Source organism: Antechinus flavipes, chromosome 2, assembly GCF_016432865.1.
Source record: "Antechinus flavipes isolate AdamAnt ecotype Samford, QLD, Australia chromosome 2, AdamAnt_v2, whole genome shotgun sequence".
NCBI classification, from domain to species: domain Eukaryota; kingdom Metazoa; phylum Chordata; class Mammalia; order Dasyuromorphia; family Dasyuridae; genus Antechinus; species Antechinus flavipes.
The window spans coordinates 75,937,944-75,961,967 of record NC_067399.1 but is presented as its reverse complement, the minus strand read 5'-3'; the positions used below and the strand labels follow the sequence as shown (position 1 = coordinate 75,961,967).

General features: G+C 33.3%; 2 protein-coding genes across 2 annotated transcripts; one reads left to right on the top strand and one right to left on the bottom strand.

Moving 5' to 3' along the window:
• Window positions 1–340: 340 nt before the first annotated feature.
• LOC127546440 (olfactory receptor-like protein DTMT) lies at window positions 341–2,158 on the bottom strand. Its single transcript, XM_051973554.1, has 2 exons — window positions 2,116–2,158; window positions 341–1,326 (listed from the first exon to the last, which is right to left on the bottom strand). Exons 1-2 carry the CDS (start codon window positions 2,156–2,158, stop codon window positions 341–343), a joined length of 1,029 nt encoding a protein of 342 aa, XP_051829514.1.
• Window positions 2,159–19,053: 16,895 nt separating this feature from the next.
• LOC127546439 (olfactory receptor 1D2-like) lies at window positions 19,054–19,986 on the top strand. Its single transcript, XM_051973553.1, has one exon. It carries the CDS (start codon window positions 19,054–19,056, stop codon window positions 19,984–19,986), a length of 933 nt encoding a protein of 310 aa, XP_051829513.1.
• The last annotated feature ends 4,038 nt before the right edge of the window (window positions 19,987–24,024 follow it).

Genomic DNA, 24,024 nt, shown 5'->3' with positions numbered 1-24,024 from the left:
AAAAGGCAAAGAATGTTGAGAAAAGGAGAGAGTACTCTATTTGAGAAAGGGTGTAATAGGAACTGTGATGAGACTAGTTTGGTTGTAAGTACAGGAACAGGGAGAGAGAAGACAGGAAAAGCCAATTTTGGAAGACTGTAAAATTTCTGAGTAGAACAGAGATATAATAGAAAGAGGATTTAAGGAAGAATACCTTGGTAGTATAAAAAGTGGGAACGAATGGGAGGAAAATGGAAGCGAGGAGACTATAGGATATTTTTCTAGTCTCTACATTATTATTATAGTATACATTCTCCTTGTAATTGTAAAGTATTATATTAGAAGGTTCAGTATCACAGTCTCAGGGAGTTGGGAATTTTCTTCCTTCTAGGAGTTTCTTAAAGGCCCCTTTCATGTCTTGATTCCTCAGACTATAGATGAAGGGGTTCAGCATTGGTGTTACCATAGTGTACATGATTGACATGACTGTTTCCTTTAATGTGGAATTATTGGCTGAAGGGCACAAATAAAGTCCAATGATTGTCCCATAGAAGAGAGATACCACTGAAAGATGGGAGCCACAGGTAGAAAAAGCCTTGCGGATGCCCCTCATAGAGGGCACCCTGAGAATAGAAGAGAGGATACGAGCATAAGATGTGACAATTAGCAAGAATGGTACAACAATAATCAGTCCTGCTGTGATGAATATTACTAGCTCATTGATGTGGATATCTGAACAAGCCAGTTTCAGAAGAGCAGACATGTCACAGAAGAAGTGGGGGATAAAGTTGTTATCACAGAAAGATAATTGAGACATGAGCAGGGTATGCAGCAATGCATGAAAGGTAGTTAGGACCCACGAGAGCACCACAAGAGAATTGCATAACTTGGGGCTCATCATGACTGTGTAGTGCAGTGGGTAGCAGATGGCCACATAACGGTCATAGGCCATGGCTACTAGCAGGAAGCTCTCCAGGTCTCCAAAGAAAAGGAAGAAGTACATCTGGGTCAGGCAGCCAGGATAGGGTATAGCTGGTTTCTTGCTCTCCATATTTATTAACAGTTTGGGGATGGTCACAGAAGAGAAGCACATGTCAGAGAAGGACAGATTGCTGAGGAACAGATACATAGGTGTGTGTAGGTGGGAATCCAGAGAGATCAAGAGGATGATGAGCATATTCCCAAGGATTGTAGTTAAGTACATGGCCAGGAAGAAGGCATAGAAAAGGGTCTTTAGCTCTGGTTGGATAGGCAGGCCCAGGAGAATGAATTCAGAGATAATGGTTTGGTTCCCATTTTCATCATGAACTGGCTTCATCTGAGAGACAACAAAAATACCAATTATTTCTTTGAAAAGGAATTTTAGTAAAAAATAGCTTGTCCATGAGACAGAATTTGTAGAGTTTCAGAGCTGGAAGAAACCCAAGATATCAACAAATATGACTTCTAATTCTTATACTTGAGGGAATTTATATCTGGAGAAGTGATATGATCTATTTCCTGATGTTTGAGGTGGGCTTAGCACTTAGGTATCCTCTTTATTGACCATCCTAATTCAAGTCTCTTTCTAGTCACCTGTTCCTTTGTAAAGTTCTTGTCATTAATTAGTAGTTCATAAAAATGAGCTACCCTGTCTTGCTAATTAGTGGGCAATTGTCACAGAAGTATTGAAATCAAGAGTTGGATACCTGTCAGAAATAGTCTAGCAGGAAATCCTATAATTGGACAACAAGATGGCTTCTAAGTTCATTTTAATACCTAAGAAGATACTATAGCTCTATATATTGCAGCTACTTATCTTCACAGTTGCCATATTCTTCATTAACTACATGGATCTAATTTCCAAGTTATTCTTTGTCAAAATATTCAATATGTCCCTGTCCCCCAGAGGATATCAGCCTAACTTGCTTTCTTACAAGTCAAGTTCTTTCATGATTTGGGAATATACCACATTTAGACATTAGAGGAACAGCTATGTCCAGTAGCTTTCAAGAATACAGCAGTCTCTTTTTACTCTTTACTTTCATTCAAGTACATAGCCAAGGAGGAAAGTTTTCAGTCAAAGGTATTAACAAGCAAACTTCTTATTGATTAGTAAGGGCAGAGCAGATAACCTTCGCTTCTTTGATGTCTAACCAAGCTCAAAGAGCTCCATAGAACTAGCTTCAGCTGCTTTCATGATTGTTGTAATAAATTGTTCTTTTCTGCCCACTGTGGGAAGTATTCAGAGATATTTAAGACACCTTCCTAACTCAGTGAGTGCTTTTAGATCTCTCAGTTGCCCTCAATCTTGTTTATCATACTTGCCCAGTGATTTACTACAGTTCAGCTGCTGTGCAGACTAAACACTTCTTGGAAGCACAGTTAAGAATTAGGTGGATGAGAGAGACACCAGTGGTGAAAAATATTTCTGAAAAGTGATTGGCAGCTCTTACACTAGAGATACTAGTCTTCCCTGATACCCTATATTCTACAATTCATCTTGAGCCATCATCAGTAGTGTTGGCTCTTCCTTGGCACTGCAACGTGTGACTCTGGAAGAGAGAGTAAGATCAATAACTTTGTTCATCTCTACCTTACTAAAATCCAATTAATGCTTAAACCAAAAGAAATCACCCAAATCAGTTTACTCTTTTTATCTACCTCAAAGTGCTCTGGCAACAAGCAAGTGATGAAATAGCCGGTATAGATAAACCTATGTATTTGCATAACCAAAACCAAAGTTCTTCAGAGAGACCTAGACAGGGTCTACTATGTAGCAGCATATGTGGTTTTTTTTTTTAAAGGGATTATATTTTCCTTCCATCTTCCATTTCTTCCATTTCAAGTGCAGCACCCAAAGGGAACAAAACCTGCCATTTAAATTTAAATTTCTTCTTCTTAGCCTTCCCATCCGACAAAATAGGTAGATGCTAATTTTTGTCTCTACTAGGACAGGTACATAATCTATCCTAGAGAGAGCAGGTCAAATTCAGCTTGAAAAGGATCAAAAATTCATACATAAGGTTCCCTGCAGGCTACATTTTGACTTACTTTTAAATGTAAGGTTCACTCTATTTTTTTTTTTTTGTATTTTTATGTATTTTGTTAAATATCTCCCAATTGCTTTTTAATGTGGTTTGGTCTATACTCAGGAGTGAGATAAATGCTTAACATCTCTATCCTAGAGAACTTATCATTTAGTGATTCATCTGAATTCCTACTTAATACACACTAAAATCTATTTCTTATTAACTTGTTATCTGCAAACATTCCCAATTTTCTGGTGATCATGTGCAGTCTCCTAATACAATTCATACCATTTATAGGCAGTTCTCATAGGTTAACAAATTATTATTCTTCTGAGGCAAAATAAATCTCTTTTAATTTTCACTCCTTGGATCTGATTTTATACTGTGGGTCAATTTGCAAGTGAAATATCACAGTGCAAAACAGTTTTTAAAACATTTGTTAAGAGATCTCCTACCTAAATGATGCATCTGTTTTTTTTTTGATTAAGCATATCTGGTGCCTTCAAATGAGCCAACTAGACTATATGACATAGTGTAAGACCAAAATTTTTTTAAGTTAATGACAACTTTTGGGAATATTGTAAAGGCAATTTATGAACAGCTATGAATTTCACTAGATGTACTCTAAAGTGCCTTACAAGTATGAAATTTTGTGATTTTGTGATATTGCACATTTAAAATTTTGCTCATCATCTTTGCCTCCTATGGACATTTGTAGCTTGTCATTGTCTTTTCCTTTAATACAATATCAAGCTATAACTAGAATATTGTATATTGTCTTACTAGGTAGAGAATTGTAAGACCATACTGTAGTGTATGTTCCTTACTTAATAATAAATGATAATAAATAATAAGTTTCTTACTTAAATTTATTTATGTGTACATGTGACTTTACAATGTATTCATATGAATAAATGTTTGCAGAAACATAGTATCTTAAGTTAGTTAGTGTATGATGTGCTTTTTATCTCTCTTTTCCACAATGTATATGTGTAATCTGTGCAATTCATCTTTTGAATGAATATGCAAGAAAGACATGTATCCCTATAAAACTTCTATTTATTGCTTTAAATCAATCTTATACCCTGTTATGACATTTTAGATGAAAAAATCCTAACCTGTTGCCTATGTTTTCATTCATGTTACTACTAAAAATGTTGAATAGAACAGGACCAAAGAAAAGAGCCTGGGGGAGCATCTTAGAAACTGTCCTATAAATTCATATTGGTTCATCAATGAGTACTCTGAGAGTTACATGTCCCTGGAATGAATTTGACATTTCAGATATAATCCATATTTTGAGAGGCTGTGTCGGATAACCTGCTGAAATCTGAGCTTACTATGCTTGCAGTTTTTCCTTCTTTTAATCTTTTAGGAAATCTATCACAAATAAAGTAGGATTAAGCTGGTGTTTTGATTTGCTTTTGATGAACCTATGTAGTGGTATAGTAAATGTGGATTTTACTATGTGTTGAGGAATCATCTCTCTATTAAGGCTCTCCTCTTAATCTTGGAACTAAATTGAAACCTATTGGCTTCTGGTTTGAAAAATCCAATTTTTTTTTCTGTAGTGAAGATTGGGGCATTTGGTCTTCTCTATCTCAGTAACAAGACTCCTGTTCAACTGTGAATCTTTGAAGTAGTTAAGAAATCTCATCATTAACTCTCCTATAAAATTGTTCATTTATTCCTGGTGACTTGAACTCATCTAGGACAGTTAGCTGTTCTCAGATAGTTGTGACTCAGATAGCTATGTGGTGCAGTGGAAAGAGTGCTGGGCTGTAGTCAGGAAGACCTAAGTTCCATTGTTGTTCCAAACACTGACTAGCTGTGTGACCTTTGTTGACCAAATCAAATCACTTAACCTCTGTTTGACTCAGGTTCCTCATCTGTGAAGGGACAGAATTATAGCACCTACTTTCTTTGGGTATTGCTAGGATCCAATGAGATAATAATTGTAAAGTGCTTAGTATGGTGCCTAGCACATATTAGGAACTATGTAAACATTAGCTATTTATCATTCTTATTATACTATGACTTTCAATTTCCCGAGTGAATTGACCCCAGAGAAATCATTATAGTGTCTGGAAGTAGATGTCACCACTAATGCATGGCCTATGATGAAGCATGACATTTGTGTTAGTTTTCTGCTATGGACCTATAGATCCTTGTCTGAGATGGCTTCCACCATTGAGGGATTGCTGCTAGGAATCTTGAGCATGACATTCATTTTCCCTCTTCTTTACCTCTCCCTATACCTTGATCTACATATGGGCAATGAAAACTGGCTCTTCTTTTTCAGAAGTTGAATTATGAGATATTCGGGTGATTAGGGAGGTGGTAAAAAACAAACAAAACCTTCACAACTTTAGAGAATGAAAAGAAGAGGGAAAAGTAAATTACCCAATCTCGTTTTGGGTCAATGATGCCATTCAGAAGAAAATTTCAATTTTTAAAATTCAATAAATATTTATCATCTATGTACATTCAGTGTATTAAATCTAAAGACCAAAATTCCTCATTTCAAGGACATTGCATTCCACATTTTTATGAGTCAATATAATGAAAAAGAATTCTAAGTATGAGGATATGCTAATATCTGGTAGCATTAGGCAACTATTCTTAGTCAAATTGGTGCCTGAGTAGAACTTTTAAGATTAATAAAGATTTGAAGATGTGGAGAGAGTGCATTTGAAGCATTGTGGGAGTGCATTCTGAGAATGCATAGAGGTGAGAGAAAGGTTGACTTTGAGGAATAGTTTGTAAGTCAGTTTACCTGGAGTATTGAATATGTGAATGCAAAATATGTAAAGTTAATCTGGAAAAATAGTTTGGAACCAAATGGTGGAAAGCCTTAATAAACACTAGAGTAAAGAATTTCTATTTTTATCCGAGATACTATATAGAACCATATAAGGTGCGTGTGTGTGTGTGTGTGTGTGTGTGTGTGTGTGTGTATAAATGAGTGCTTTTGGAAAGAAATGACTTCAGATAGATTAGGAATATCTACATCTTAAAGAGTCAGAAATCCAGATAGCAAAACTCTCAGTTTATTCTCAACTTACCTTGATAGCCTGAATGGGGTTCTAGGATATTGTTTCTTGTTTCTGTCCTCTTGTCTGCTATCTACATGATTCATTGCCTTTACCGAGTCTCCCTTGCTTCAGTGTTCTAATCCCTGGAGACCTTATGTCCCTGAGAAATTCATTAGTGATAAATGTGTGTATTTTCTTGTATTCAAGTTCCTTTCCTCTACTTTTATGGGAGATGATCTCTCTGGGCCAGACTTAAATGCTTGCAGAAGTGTTTACATTCTTAATCTTCTTTTGGGATTTAGAAGGAATTCTTTATTCTGATCATCCTCTTATCTGTAGTGAGATAGTATTTTTAATTAGAGCCACACATTATATTTCTCTATGCCACCTTCATGGAGGTTATCTGATTGTTTAGTCTTAGTGAATAATCTCTCATTGTTCAGTCTATGAGCTACTTTTCTCCATTTATTGATAAGGCAATAAAAAACAAAAAATATAAATAATTTCCATATTAACCATATTTCAGAAATAAAACCTAGAAATATATGAAACCGAAGTCAGATTTAAACTCAGGATTTACAGATTCCAGGTATAGAGTTCCTTCCATGATGTCACCTAGATACTCAAGGTGGTATCAGAGTTATTTTAATGTGTATTTCTCTGGTCATTAATGATTTAGAGCAATTTTTCTTTAGCTTTGATTTCTTCCTCTGAAAAGTGCATATTAGTATCTATTGTACATTTATCATTTGGACAATTATTCTTCTAAATTTGATTGATTCCTCATAAATTTATCAGAGAAATTTGCTTTAATGACTTTTCCCAAACTACTTTTCTTCTAATTTTATCTGTATTGTAATTTTATGTAATTAAAAACTCTCGTTTTAACTGCTTTGAACTTCTCTATTTCTATCTCTTGTAGAGTCATGAACTTTTGCTGTCTTCACAGATTTGTCAAGTTATTTCTCCCATGTTCTATTAATTTACTTATGATATTACACTTTATGTTCCCTTGTGCCCATTTAGAACTTATCTTAATGAGATGTTGGTTAATGCAGTTTTAACAAGACTACTTTCTAGTTTTCCCAATAAGTTTTTTTCATATAGTAGTTCTTATCCCAACAGCTGTTTGGGTTTATAAAAAATTAGATTATTATGTCCATTAGCTTCTTAGATTGTGTATCAAATCTGTTCTACTGATCAATCTATCTATTTCTAATCCAGTAATAAATTTTTTGATGATTCTAGTTTTGTAATATACCTTATGGTCTGGTATTAGAAGATCCCCTTCTTTCACATTAAAAAAAATTATTCCCTAGATATTCTTGAACTTTTTGTTTCTCTTGATGAATTATTTTTTTACTCATTTTATCTAGCTCTCTAAAGTAACTTTTTTTGTTAGATTGATTGTATGACAATAGGTAAATTAATTTAGGTAGTATTGTCATTTTTGTTATATTGGTTTGAGTTACTCATCAAGAAGCTTCTTTTTTTTTATCATAGCTTTTTATTGACAGAGCATATGCATGGGTAATTTTTATGACATTGTCCCTTGCCCTCACTTCTGTTCCAACTTTTCCCTTCCTTCCCTCCACTCCCTCCCCTAGATGGCAGGCAGTCTCATACATGTTAAACATGTTAAAGTATATCTTAGATACAATATATGTGTATAGATCTGTACAGTTCTCTTGTTGCACAAGAAAAATTGGATTCAGAAGGTAAAAATAACCTGGGAAGAAAAACAAAAATGCAAGTAGTCCACATTCATTTCTCAGTGTTCCTCAACAAGCTTCTTAATTTTTTCTTTACTTTCTGTATTAGAGTGGTATTGTCCATATACCCGATACTGCTGATATTTCTCCTAAAAACCCTTTTTTCCAGCTTCTGATTCATGCAGGCTGGAATTTCAAATGATATACTCTGCATACAAGTTAAATAAATAAGTGACAATATATAGTCTTGTCACGTTCCTTTCTCAATCTTTATCTAGTCATTTGTTTAAATTTTTTCCCCTAACTATTGCTTTTTGACTCACATATGGGTATCTCAGGAGTCAAGTAAGATAATCCAAAATTTCTGTTTCTTTGAGGATTTGCCCCATTTTATTGTAATCAAACATTAAAAATTTTCAATGTAGTCAGTGAAGTAGAAATAGATATTCTTCTGGAACCTCCTTCCTTGCTCCATGATCTAGTGAATGTTGATAATTTGGTCTCTAGTTCCTCTGCCTCTTTCAAAATCAGCCTGCTTGTCTATTAATTCTCAGCTCCCATATTGCTGAAGGCTTCCCTTGTTCCTATGTTCCTATTGTTCCTATTCCTATGTTCGAATTGTCAAGACCATCATGAAGATTAAGGGAGTTGGAGTCCAAACATTTCCTAAAAAGCTAGAATACAGGGCCAAATGTCATAAAATAAATCATAGTAGAAAAAAAAGTCTATACTTTGTTTGAAAATAAGAGTCAATTTTATAAATGAAATAAGGGTGAGAAATAGCTAGGAAATGGTCCTGGGATAATTTGGGGATTTTAGTAGGTTGAAAAGTATAACATGGTTTGTCAATATGATTTGGCAGTAAAAAAAAAAAAAAAGGAAAGTAATTTAAGTTTTTATGTAGGGGATTGTGGTGTCCAGAATAAGGAAGATTATCTTTACACTCTATTTTAGTCCACATCTAAAGCACTATATTTTGTTCTGGCTATTAGACTTTAGGAAAAGCATTAGTTAATAAATAGCTTATGCCCAGAGGAGAAATGTGTGGCCTTAAGAAAATGACACATGGAGATCAGATAAAGGAAATGGAAATGTTTAGTCTGGGAAAAGGAAAAGTTTGGGAATTATGATGTCTTCAAGTGTTGAATTTCTAATATGAGAGATTTTATTTGTCTCTGAGCATATAACTAGGAAAAATATAGGGAAGATGCAAAGAGAATACTTTTCTTTCAACATAAGACAAAAATAATATTTTATAATTAGAGGTCTAAAATTGGAAAGGGCTGGCTTGAGAATAATGAATTTCAATATCACTTGAAGTCATTACTGAAAAACTGAAAGAGCTCCTGAGATTCCTGACTAGGTATATGTTGTTCAAAATGATTTTGGAGGTACTACTCTAGGATACTATTTATTAGCAGTCCTTTGACATGCTTACAGCAAGGAAGTTTGTGTTAAATTTTTTTTTTCCTCCAATCATGAAAAAGAGTAGTAGTTAATATACACTATTCCCAATTTCTAGAATGTTCTCTTTCTTCCCATGTGACTTCTGGCTTCCTTGATTTATAATGCTCAGCTTAAGTTTTAATTTCTGGAGGAAGAATTTATCAGTCTTTTGGGAGAAGAATTCTTAAGTTCCTTCTCTCTGATATTTTGTTTTATTTACACAATATAATTTGTGTATTTGACCAATTATTAGCATGCTGTCTCTTCCAGTATAATGTGAACTCCTTAAGGACAGGAACAGTGTTTTTTGGCTTTGTATATAATGCACACACACACACACACAGACAAATAATATATAAAATAATAAATAAATAATAAATAAGTGCTATCTTTATTCCTGTCACATAGAAGGTACTTAATAAATGCTTGCTGACAATGCAACTGAGGCAACACAGAAGATTCTGTGATTTCTGCAGAATATAGCTAGTCACGAGAATGGTATTATCAAGCTTGATACTTCTCAATATGTATCAAGCTTCAGGTTGTAATGTCTAAGTGTATAAATAGTCTCAATAAAGAAGATAAAAGTTTTTTTTAAAAAAACAAAGTTTTTTATGTAAAATTATTACTTTGTAAAGTTTGCTTAAATTTTTTTCTTCAAACATTCTTTTTCAGATCTTTGCTTTTTATTCTTAAATTATGAGATTCTAAATAGAAAAATGTTAAGTTCAAAGATGAGGACTAGAATAACTGGTATTGTGCCTGTAAAAGTGGTATTAAACATTCTTAGAACCTGATGAATTATGCTATACTTTTTTTTTTAACTCTCTTGTTTTATGGATCTTATTAAGGAGGTAGATACAGAAAAAAAGAACAAGTATAACAGGTAATACATATCTCCTATTTATCACCATATTGAGGGACTTTTCCTTTTGTGAAAATGATATTCATAATTCACAAAAAAATTTTGTGAAAAGGAGAGATACATTACTCTTCAATAAGAAATCATCAGTCTCATAAATAGTAATTATGTAAATATATATAATGTGGAAGCATATGTATCAACAAATACTTAATAAGTTTAAATAATTATATTTAATAACCAATACATTTATTTAATAAAAGATAGTTATTTAAATTATTTAAATAATTTTTTGATGATTTGACTAAATGTTTATATTAAAGAGTAGGGAACTATAAAGAATAGTCTCCATATACTCCTTCCTATTCTTCTCCACCCTCTCTAATTACTAGGGAGATGTGGATTAAAATAGGTTTTGGGATGGAGGAAACAGGCAGGATAGCAACTCACTTTTTCTCCCTTCTTTCTTCCATACTTTATGTCTCCCATCCATCATCCATCCATCCAGCTATCTCAGTTCCTATTTTGAGACATATCTTTCTATTGATTAAAGAAGGTGGAAGGTATAGACAATGAATCAATTTAAAAAGAGTTCTTTCTCTTATTTTTGTCATCCCTTATGGTTATCATCTCTATAGTAGGGTCATTTGGTCCTCCAGCTTTTTAGGACTGTTAGATTTAATCTCTAGAAGTCCCCAGTCTTCCCCTGACAATTATTACTGGTATAATAATTCACAAAGCAAAACTTCCAGAGTTCTTTTTTCCTTGATTGTTATCACTCTGTTCTCTAATCAGCTTTATGTTTTTTCTACAATTTTGACTAGTTATATACAAAATGAAGATATATATATACTCTAATAATTACGTTTATGCATTCTATCCACTTCATGAGTCCATTTTGGTAAAAAAAAAGTGCTTTATAAGTTTTATTTTAAAACTGTTATGTAGAAGTACTATAGAAATGTGAGATATTATTATTATTAATACTCTTATTTATTACTTTAAATAAGCCTATTATGTTAATAGAGAGGGAATAATGGGATATACAGATCATTAGAGTAACTCAGGAAGAGGAACAAGTTCCTATAATTCCATGAATCACAAAATTCAGTGTTGGCTATGATAACTTTATTAAAAGTCATACTGTATTATTTCCTTATGAGATGGGGGATATCCTGCATTCTGGATGGCTGTGCTTAAAAGTAGAGGGATCATGATTTGTTGGGAAAGGAAGCAGTCATGTCATTGGGATCCTTAGAATGCTTAATAATATGGTATGGTCAGAGCTACTTAACAAAAATCAGATACAATTTCTAAGAGAAGCATTTCATGGTAGTGATATGTGGCTGGGTAATAAAAAATAAATAAAATTTAAAAGGACAATTTTGCCAAAATATTTTGATAGATTCTGGACATTTAATAACATACCTATAGCTATCCAATGATTTGAATGTCAATTAACCAGAGTTAAAACAGTTTAAAAATATTGGATAGAATCTTCAGTGACTAATTAATTAATTTTTCCTCAAAACATTCAAATTTCACTCCCATGGGTCTAGCTGTCCCTCATGTCTAGAATGCTTTTCTTCCTCTTTCCACAGAATTCCAAGTTTCTTAAGAGAACAATTCATGTGCCACTTCGTCCAAGAAATTATTTGAGATCCTCCCACTTATTGAGGCTCTTTATCCTACAGATTTAACTTTTACTTTGCATATATTTTTGCATCAACTACAAATGAAATAGGATAGAACTTCTAAGAATACAGTTGGAAGAAGATGCCTTCATACACATTAGGCACATCTTTGAAGTATTTGTCTTACCATCAGAGCTTTATGAGGAGCTAATGAACAAATTTTATTTACCTAATACAGGTCTGAAAAGTTTTAAAGAAACCAGATAATCTAATCTAATATTTTTCTAATATAAAACCAGACCAATTTGCATCACAGAATTTTTGTGGAGTTCTAGTAGATATAGGTTTTGGGTAAATACAAAAGTAGACGAAAGGTGGAAAGAGAAGAAACTGATTGGAGAAAATATTAGACTTCAAGATCTTGGAGGCTGACTTATTTTGAGGAATCATATCTTAACTATTTTGTGAATCAATAACCTTATTGATATGGATATTTCTTCCAACACTGAATTCTGCAACTTATCTGAATCATCTTATCCTTATTCAGCTTTTGTACAAGTCCTCCTATAATTTTACCACAGAAGTTTATCCTACATATTTGGGACATTGCTTTAGGTTTCAACATTACAAGAGTTATCAGTGCAGCAATGTCTTTGTCCATTAGTTATTGCTTTATCCAGTCCACATCATTTCTTGGTTATATACCTCTTTGATAACTTTTTATGCTCTTTCTTAAGTATGTTTTGGCATAAATGTTATAATATGGGCAGCTAGGTGCAGTGGATAGAGCACCAGCCCTGAAGTCAGGAGGACCTGAGTTCAAATCTGGCCTCAGACACTTAACACTTCCTGGATGTATGATTCTGGGCAAGCCACTTAACCCCAATTGCCTCAAAAAAAAAGATGTTATAATGTGTTGGAAATTTCAATGGTCTGATGACAATTAACTAGAAGTTAAGTCAGAATCACACAAACACTGAATTATATATTTCAGAATTGGAGTTCAATTTTATTCTAGTCTAACCTATTCCACAAAGAGAACCTCCTTTACAAAACCCCAAAGTAGCTTTTACTCAATGACTTCCTATAAGGAGAACCCAAATACCTCTGAAAGGGACCCATTCTGATTTGTAGTGCCACTAATATGGGTTCACTCTTCCACAGCCAAATTATTACATTTCCCTTCAGGATTCTTGGGAATATCTTTGAGTCATTGGTGAATCTTCCCTTCAATGCTACCAGCTTATTTTCCTGCCATTTATTTTTCTTAATACCAATATCACAATTCAACATAACAATTTAACATCAGTTAGTTTTACAAAAAGTATATTTATTTTGAAGACATAAGAAGAACAAAAGTACCAACATTTGCCTCTAACACCTGAAGGACACACCCCCAACAAAATTTCTATATACTTTTGCTCTCAGTAAATCTATGTCCACATGTACCATCATGGCCTAAAAAGTTCTCATTTCAGTAACCATTAAGGGATGTATCCATAATCTTTTCAATCTTTGAGGCATAGAAGCTTAGATCGTTACGAAATCCTTCATGGATTTAAACCCTTGAACTCCCAAACTCCTGGATTCCAAGTGGCTCACTCTTTTAACCTTTCAAAACTCATGAGGTTGGAGCCCCCCAGATTAATTTCCTTTATCTCCAGTGAAATAACACATAGTGAGATATTTTCACAGGGCCATATATTGGCCTCATTCCAATATTTAAAGATAACTCTCATAGGAGAAACATTATAATAGATAAAATACTGCCTCTAGAATTAGAGAATTTGGGTTCAAGTTCTCCTTGTGTGACTACAGGCAATTCATAAAATCTTTATGGGTCTCAATTTCTTCATTTCTAGAATGAGGGGAATTGAACAAGGTCCCTTCCAGGTTTAGATTTATAATTCTATGTTAATTAATCAACCATGAAGTATTTATTAAGGACTCAGTATATACATGCCATGGATACATAGAAAGACAAATACAAGATATTGGTCCACAAATATTTCACATTCTAGTTGAGGGGACAATAGATAAACAGCTATATACATAGCATGGAAGGTAATCTCTGAGGGAAGGTACTAACTTCGAAAGACAAAGGGGAAAACCAGGAAAGTCATTCTGGGAAAGGTGTGAGTTGAGTTGTCTTAAAGGAACTCATTGAAGCCAGCAGGTGTATGATCTTCTGTTATCTTATCTTCTATTATCCATCTACATCTTCTTTACCTAGCTCTTATATGGTGTGAACTTGAAAGCTTCTTAGTAGGAAACAAATCTTGATATGATTGGGGTTTGTACATTTTCCAGTTCTCCTATTGTCTCAGATATATTCATAGACTAATAGTCATAATTGTATTATTTGGAGTGAATTGATTAATTATATATTAATAATGGAAATGGGGTTACAGTGATAATTCTAAAATTTCTTGGATCACAGATTTCTTCCAAAAGTGACAGAGTTGTTCTCAATGATATTCAGTACGATGACAGACCTAGAAAATAACTCATTCATTTGGAAAGGGTCTGTTAAGCAGTCAAAAAAATCACATACATGTGTCTCCCCACACATACATGCATGTAAACACATGTATGGGATTGAATATATTCACACACATTTAAGTGTTAGGGATATGGGATATGATATGTTTTTATTACAAATTTTTAATAGTATTTTATCTTTCCAAATGCATTCAAAGATAGTCTTCAACATTCGCCTTTTTAAAACCTTGTATTCCAAAATTCCCCCCTTTCTTTCCCTTCTCTGTCTCTCCAAGGTATCAAGCAATCCAGTATAGGTTAAACATGTATATACAAGATTTCAAATAAAACTATAGTGATCTACATTGGGGATTTATCTACATGTGAATGATTATGTCAGTCTTATCCCATTGAAACATATTTCATTTATCTCTCACTATTGCCGTTCACATTTATTCCCTTCTAGTCAAACTTGAAATTTTGTTTTCTAAACATTTTTCATACTTTCCCACTACTGTACGTTTGCTAATAATGCTCTTACATAAATTTGGAATGCCATTTCCCATTATCCCTTTTACTATTCATCAATTGAAATCCTACAGACCTTTCAAGGTCCAGTTCAAATGCAACCTCTCTAGCAAAATTGTCTTGGTGAGAAATGGAGGAAAGGTAGAAATATGTCTGTCTTTTGTATTTATTGTTTTTTACTATATTTATGTGAATATATATATTTTTCTACTAAAGTCCTATCTTTTGATGTGCAGATGTAAAATTTAGGATTGAACCACATGATGTCTCAGGTTCTTTACAATCTTATGTCTCTATGACTTTAAATATGCTATACACAAAAGCTCTGAAGAAAAGTGACATAAACATATGTGCCACTAATTTATTTCTAGCTAGGGGAATTATGAGGAGCCTTAAAAAGAAATATTACGAGGATTTGGTTCCCAGAGGATAGGAAAGAGAAAAATGGGGCTAAAACATTCCCTAGTGTAGCTGGCGCCAGATCTCAGGATGGAATGGAGTCTGCGTGAGCATGGTTCCATCCTATGAGGCTTATTTCCTAAAATTCCTCCCCATAGAACATTCAGACTGTGAAATTGTTGTGAGATAACTGTGTTGATCTCCAGTGAGGAGCTTTAGGAATTATCTCCCAGAGGATCTCCAAATCTCCTCTCTATATATGCTTTATGATGTCCTGGTTCAGGCCCTCTGGCTTTAAAGACATGATACCTTGTAATTATTTCCCAAGACCAGCCCTGGGGTTCCCGTCCAGCACCAGCTCTCCTACTTCTGCAGGAGAGTTTTCCTTTAGTTTCTTAATAGTATGTCGCTCCTTATCTGAAGAGAAGAGATAGAATCATGGCTTTGTATGACAGCTCCTGAGATCAGCATAAGCTATCTAGGTAAGAGTTAGGGTAATTGAAATGGAAGAGTTCCCTTCAGACTAATACATAAACACCAAGACGCATACAAAAGACAGTAATTTGTACAGACATTCACAAATGCTCACATACTTATAGACATACTCAGACACAGAAAGATCCATGTACATACACATATAGTTTTCTTTATTCACCTTTCTAAGGAAACAGTTCAGAGTGTATTATCTAAACATGAGATATTTCTTTATAGATTCTTCTTCTATTCCCCACTTCCCCTGGAGATTGAAAGCCTTTCTGAGAAGAATGGAGTCATCCATTTAGAGCCAATTATATTCAGGCAAAGTCAAGCAGATTTGATATGTGATGTAACTTAGAGAATCATATGAAGGGTGCTATGATATAGAAAGAAAAAAGAACTGAAACTTAGCACAGATAAACTAGGTCCAAAGTTCTGTTCTCTGATGTATTGTAAGATAATGGTCAGGTCACTTAAATACTCTGAAATTCTGTTATGAGCTATCTATAAAATAAAGTTAATAATTGCACTATTTTAGAGGGCTACTATGAACAACAAATAAGATAAATAATGCAAAAAAACTTATAGAACATGATGTTATGCAAAATATTATTTTTTATACTTGAAAGAACACAAAAGAAGTTACTAGTGTAATGATGATGCTTAATTGTTATTAAACAATTCAATTGAAAAGAAAAACATATACAATTATTTGCTATATTCATGACACTGCTCTGAGAAGAGCTGAGCCTTGAATACCAGCCCATGGATGTTCAGACATTCAAACCTGTCAAATCTATGATGAAGGTAATTGAATAGACATATGTGAGAGCATCAGAGTGAGACTACCAGTATCAGTAGCTTCCTTGGGTATGTAGATCACTCTCTTGGTCTAGGTTAGAGTTTCTTTTCAAACTATTGCTATGTGCTCTGATGTAGTTCATATGCAGAATTATGTTTTAACTCTGATTGACTGTTCCCCTGTCCTGACTCCCATGTGGCCTTTTTTCCTTCTGACAGTGAGGTTTGGATGCATTCAAACATCCAGCCCTCTTTCATCCCTCCCTCTTCCAACATATTCTGGAATCAATGTGCAGATCTTGCCATGTTGATTTACCAGGATAAAAGTAAATTCACAAATAATTCACATTGGTTCAAAGAATCAAAAGGGCATAAAAGTAATCAATTAGATAGATGCACTTGGATGTTCTAAAATTTATTACCTATTTTCCTTTTATTTCCCCTTGAAGTTAAGTAAGAGGTATATCATTGTCTCAGTCTCAGTCAGTAGTGCCATTAGCCATTACTTATCTCCTCCCAAATGTCCAGCAGAATGGGCATAATTCTCCTATAAGTGGGTCAAAACTGACCCAACATCCAGCTCCTATTGTTTTTCTTATTGTTCTGATTTTCAGTAGTGTCTGACTCTTCATAAGTCCATAAGGATTTTCTTGGTAAAGATAATGGACTGGTTTGCCATTTTCTTCTTCTGCAGATTAAAGTAAAGTGGTTAAGTGATTTACCTGGGCTCATACAATCACTAAATATTTGAGATCCGTTTTGAACTCAGGTCCTCTTGAATCCAGGCCCACCCTTCATCCATTTTCGTAAATTACTGAATATCCACACAAAAACCCAGATAATTAAATATAGCCATCTATTTGAATGTCTTCTTTTTTTGCATGTCATTGAATCCTCCCCACCAGAGTTTGGAAACAAAATGATGTCAAGATCAATATAAATAGTTTATTCATCACCTAAAATAATTCTTATCCCATAAAATCTGACTACTATTGCTTACAATTTAAGGAACTGGGATACAAAAAGGATGTGAGGCATCTAATCAAAGAGGAAACCCCCTTGACAACATATGGAACTTAATTAATTTGTTTTATTTCATCTTGACAGGCTTTCCCTTAGCACTCATCCACAAACTAAAAACTTTTTGATCCCACACTTTCTTTACTTCAATTCTATGTCTCTTTTCAACAGTAACAGACATATTACATAGTATTGAAAAGTTTACAAGGTGCTTTTTCTTTATACTATCCCTGAGAGATGTTAGTACACATATTATTATTTTACAGATGAAGAAAGTTTGTCTTAATCAAATAATCTGTGTGCAGTTACACTGTTAATACCTGCCAGAGCTTGAATTTCAACTTATCTCTAGGTCCAAGTTCATGGCTCTTTTCTACTATGTCACACCGACTCTTCCTCATGCCACTTCTGTACCTTCTACAACCTACAAAATACCTCTACTTGCAAATCCTGCCATCTGTATCTAAAACTCAAATTGTCCAGAATCAGACTTACCACTGACCTCAGTATAATGGCTCCCCTTCATAGTAAAACTATTTCCCAGATTCCTAGGCTCAGCATCACTAAATTATCTTTGATTATTTCTCTTTTTGGCTTTTCCCCACTATCTAGTTTGCCACCAAATTTTATCACTGCTTCTTCTTTTCAAAATTTTACAATGTAAGTTGTGTTGATATCTTGTTTAAATTTTATACTCATTTCTGGATACACTTTAAAATTACCTCACTTTGAAACTTACTATTAACTCATAACAAAGAAATTCATTTAAGTAAAAACAGGGATATGAAAATGGCCATATGTAAAATTATATACAACACTTTCCCCAGTATTTATCTCAAAATAAGTAGCCTGAGTGAATTCAAATATGCCAATAATCTTCACCAACTACAATTTGTAAGCATCTTAGAGAGTTACTGAGTCTCAACGATTTAAAAATTTTGCCCATAGCTAGTAAAGGTTTTGCTACACAGTAAATAAATTTCAGTCATGTGATTTGATTCCAGTATTTCCTTGTTCTAAATCTAGCACCCTATTTGCTATTCCTGATGCTTTTATTTATATGCATGCAATAAAAATTTATTCAGAATTCATTAAACTCATTGAGGATAATGATTCTTGATTTTTCCCTTCATAATTCAAGAGCTTAGAATGTAAAGTTAAGGGGGCAGCTAGGTGTACAGTGGATGGAGCACTAGCCCTGAAGTCAGGAGGATCTGAGTTCAAATTTGGCCTCAGACAGTATATATGTTATACATGTTATAGAACATAATGTTATGCAAAATATTCGTTTTTTATACTTGAAAGAAGACAAAAGAAATTATTAATGTAATGATGATGTGTAATTGTTATTAAACAATTCAATTGAAAAGAAAAACACATACAATTATTTGCTATATTCATGACACTGTACCATAACACTTTCTACCATGACACTGCGCAAGTCATTTAATCCCAGTTGTCTCAGAAAAAAAAAAGAATGTAAAGTTAATTCTTCCTGAATTAAATTAAATAATTCACAGTTTATTTATTCATAATTTCAAAATATATTCATTTAAACTTAAGTGTTCTAGTGAACACTTATTCATAAACTGATTTTTTAAAATGTGTAGGAACCTAGACCAGTAGCTGCTATATAAATATTTGTCATTGTTGCATTCACACAGAAACATGGACTTTCAAAACCAGACAAGTGTGTCTGAGTTCCTCCTCCTAGGCCTCACTCAGGATCCAGAACACCAGAGATTTCTTTTTGGACTATTTTTGATTATGTACGTAGTTACTATGGCTGGGAACCTGCTGATTATCTTGGCCATTGTCTCTGATGTTCACCTCCACACCCCCATGTACTTCTTCTTGGCTAACCTCTCCTTCACAGATGTCTGCTTTGTGTCTAATACAGTTCCCAAGATGCTGGTGAATCTATATACCCAGAAAAAGGCCATCTCCTACACTGGATGCTTGATTCAGTTGTATTTTTTAGTTTCATTGGTGGCTCTGGACAACCTCCTCTTGGCTGTGATGGCCTATGATCGCTTTGTGGCCATCTGCCGTCCCCTTCACTATACCATTATCATGAGCCCCAGACTGTGCATTTTGTTGCTAGTTCCATGCTGGGTCCTCTCCATTCTCTATGGATTGACCCACACAATTCTCATGTCTACCTTGACATTCTGTGGGCCGAGGGAAGTCAGTCACATCTTCTGTGAGATGTATGTCCTACTACAGTTGGCTTGCTCTGATACCCGAGTCAATCAGGCAGTGCTACTCATAACAGGCTCTCTCCTTTTCATTGTTCCCTTTCTGTTTATGCTAATTTCCTATGTTCAAATTGTCAAGGCCATCCTGAGGATCCCCTCAGCGACTGGGAAGTACAAAGCATTCTCTACCTGTGCTTCACATCTGGCTGTGGTTTCCCTGTTCTATGGTACTCTATTTGGGGTGTATTTGCAACCTCTGAAAACCTATTCTGTGAAAGACTCCGTGGCTACAGTTATGTATGCTGTAGTGACTCCCATGTTCAACCCCTTTATCTACAGTCTAAGGAACCAGGACATGAAGGGGGCCCTGAGGAAACTTCTCAGAGGGAAAACTGTTCCTTGATTTTTCTTTTCCTTGATCCCTGAAACCCATGACCTCCAGAGTTTAATGCAGTCTTATAAAAATCAGCAAGTATCTTTTGAACGTATTCTGTGTGCACACCTCTAAAATGTTAGAGGATTGTAATCTATTGTTTTTACCCTTGGAGAGTTTATAAATGAACATGTCAGATTCTAACAGAAATATCTGGAAACACAAGACTTGAGCCTATTGCAGGATTGGGATTTTGTGTGTGTGTGTGTGTGTGTGTGTGTGTGTGTGTGTGAGAGAGAGAGAGAGAGAGAGAGAGAGAGAGACAGAGACAGAGAGAGGCAGAAACAAGAAACAGAAAGAGGCAGAGAAAAATACAGATGATGTTATATATCATGCATTCTTTGTTACAATATGTATTAAATTTAGAATGTAAAAGGAACTTTCTTAGACTGTGTAGATGCAAAGAGTAGGCCACATGAAAGTGAGAAGTTAAAGGTGCGTTTGTAAAGAAGTTAAAGAACCTCTTATGAAAACTTAAAATGAAATATTGTTAATGTGTTTCACTGCTTATACCAAATAATGTAGGAATCCATTGAAATTAATTTAGGTATCTGTCAATGATCATGAATTGTCTCTTGTTTTTGTTGTACTTGAACAAAGGCATAGATGGCATACTTTCCAGAGCATATTTTCCAGTGATACAAAGGTGAAAACCATAAAATATGTTAGTTAAGAATCAGAATTCCAGATTGCCCAGCAGACCACTGGGTCAAATGTCATAAGAGGAATTACAATAGGAGAAAAGATTGGGTTCTTTAAAAAGTCAATTTCATGAGTAAAAAATCTTGAAAATGCATTAGAAAGTATTCCTGACAAAACATGAAGTTTTTAGCTGTTGCAAGTTCAATATGACTCAATATAATATTCAATCTGTAGTTTTCAAGCAATTCCGAGTATTGCTGGTCTGCCTTCTGTTCCTTTTTTTGTATGTGTGTTTTTAAAATTCCTCCCTCTTTGTAAATTTTTTAAAAAGATATCTCATTAAACTATTTCTTTCTTTTCTGGCTTGTTATCTTTATTTCCCTTACTCCCTTCTTTAGGAAAAAAAAGCAGAACAGGCCCTGGTAATAAATATGCATAGTCAAGAAAAACACATTCCCATATTGGTTGTGTTTGAAAATGCTTGTCTTGTTTTCATTTTCTGTCTGCCACTTCTCTGTTAGATTTTGAATAGCATGCTTTAGCCTAAAGAAATAATAGTTATTCATTTAATTGCATTGTTCAGTTATTTTTTCCAGCTGTAGAAAATAATCCTTTGGTAATTGATAATTACTCAATAAATAAATTTAAATAATGTTATCATTTAAATTGTCATTTAATTGTCAATTAATATTTTTATTTACATTTATTTACATGTATTTTTATTTCCATAATGAATGTTTTATAGGTGCATCACAGAATTCCTAGATGTGTCTTGACAGATAGATTCCCATATATTTTATGAATCTATGGTTATTTTGAATTGCATTTTTCTATTTTTTTCTTTAAGGTTGTGTTCATAATATACAGAATTGTCAATGATATCATGTTATTTATTTTATACTCTACAAAGCTGCTGAAATGATGAATTGTTGCAAATCTTTTTTAGTTGCCTTTAGCATTATTTCACTAGAATGTCATAAAATCTATTTTATTTTATTGTTATCTTTATTTCTTCCTTCCATTTATTTTCCTTGTCATCATTATAGATAACATTTCTAGGCTCATGTTAAATAGTATTAAGGATAACATGCATCCTTATAACCCTTTTCTTTTTGGAAAGGCTTTTAATCTTTTTGCATTACATTTTAGTATTATACAAATGTTATTGACCATTTTAAAGAGTAGCCTATTTCTTTTCATCTTAGTTTTTTGAAAAAAATTGTATTTTGCAAAATGAATTTTCAGGGCCTAGTGATGTAATCATGTGCACAGTTTTTATTATTTGTTTTGCTATTAACATGGTCTATTATGCTTATCTTTTCCCTAGATTGAACCAACCTAATTTCTTAGCTTGAAATTAATGCAGTATTACTATATAATCTTTATAATACATTATTGCCCATTCTTCCCTCATATTTAATATATGTCATAAAAAGTTTGGAAATGTCTTTTACTGTTTTTGCCAAGAGGTTATATAATAATATTAGACTGATTTTTTTCCTTTGGATATTTGATAGAGTTCACTTATAAATTCATCCTATCCTGTTTTTTTTTCCTTTGGGTCTTTGTTTATGTTTTGTTCAATTTCTTTTTCTGATACTGAGTTATTTAATTTTTTTATTCTCTTATTAATCTAGGTATTTAATATTTTTGAAAGATTAATCTCTTTACTCTAATTTAACAGTTTTGTTAGGATCTAATTAGTCAAAAAGTCAGACTCAGATAATTTAAAACTGAATTTTATAAAAAAAAATAAAAATTTCACTGTTATATAAATGATTTATAAGACATTTCTAATATCTTCATATTATTAAAATATAGTAAAAGAAAGAAAACCATAGACCAATATATATAAAGAGAATGAATACAAAAATTTTAAATAAAATCTTAGAAAATGGGCTAAAACAACATATTGGAAAGATTATACATTGTAACAAGGTAGGATTTTCACAAGGAATACAGAGTTATTTAGCATAAAGGCAGCCTATAAAGAAAAAAAATCATACAAATAGTAAAATCCATATGCTTAAAGCAATAGAGTTGACAAAAACTTTTGTAAAAAATACAAAACTTGTGTTTATTAAAAACTCTACAAATCACTGCCTTTTTAAAGTAAATATTGGATTTAGATAAATAGAATAGCAAATTTTACATATAAAATGGAGAAAAGTCTAATACAAGCCAGGATAAAGCAAAGATGACCACTATCACAATTAATATTTAATTATAGTGAGAAATGATAATATAGCAATAGACAAGAAAAAGAAATTGAAGAGATAAAAGACTGGAAAAGGCAAAACAATATTATTAACCCCCTAAATGTTTGAATAGTATTTTATTTCTGTCCCCAGATATATGTTAAGAATGATTTTACTTTCTTTTTGGTTGCTTTTTAAAACAGAATTTTGAGTTCCATTTTTTCTCATGTTCTTTCTCTCTGTTTGTCTTCTGATGATAGTAGGCAGTTTGACATAGTTTACATATATGCTAACATGTAAAACATATTTCCATATTAGTAATAGTTGTAAAAAAAATAACAAATCAAAAAGGGGAAAAAAACTATGAGAAACAATAAAATAATTGAAAAAACATGCTTTGATATACATTAAAGGTTCATCAGCTCCTTATCTGGATATGGATATCATTTTCCTTTGGGAGTTCTTTGTACTTGTCTTAGATGACCAATATTCCTTTTTGAAGACAATATGATAACGTAGGTAGAGAACCTTAGAGATTCAACTAAAATTAATGGAAATTGTTAAAAACCAGAGAAGTTGAAAGATGTAAGATAAAGAAATCCACATCAATCTTGAACATTCCTATATATGATCAATAAAACCAAAAGGAACAGTTAGAAAAAGAAATTCCATTGAAAATAACTATAGAATCATGAATTGTGATTCTCCTTTTTCCAGAATTTCCCCCCACATATTTCAGTATCAGAGACTCCAATTTATTTGGGTCACAGTATAGCATCACTTCTGTGGTAATTATCATGTTCTATGATGAATGAGGCCTATAGAATAGGTCACCTATATCCATATTGCTTCTTCCTGGTCTGTATTGTACACTGAAGTCATAGTTGACCAAGGTCAATACATATTTGGGATTGTAGCTATGAAGATTCATCTAGGGACCGTATGAATCTTACTACATATAAATAATTGGAGAAATATATATTTCTGACGAGGCTCTCAGGCCAATATACTAAAAATGACAACACTCAAATTAATCTACTTATTCAGTATCATGCCAATGGAGCACTTTAAAGAATAATTTATATATTGAGAAAACAATAATAAAATGAATGTGGGAAAACAAAAAATTAAGAATCTTTAGGATATCATTTTTAAAAGTGGAAAGGAA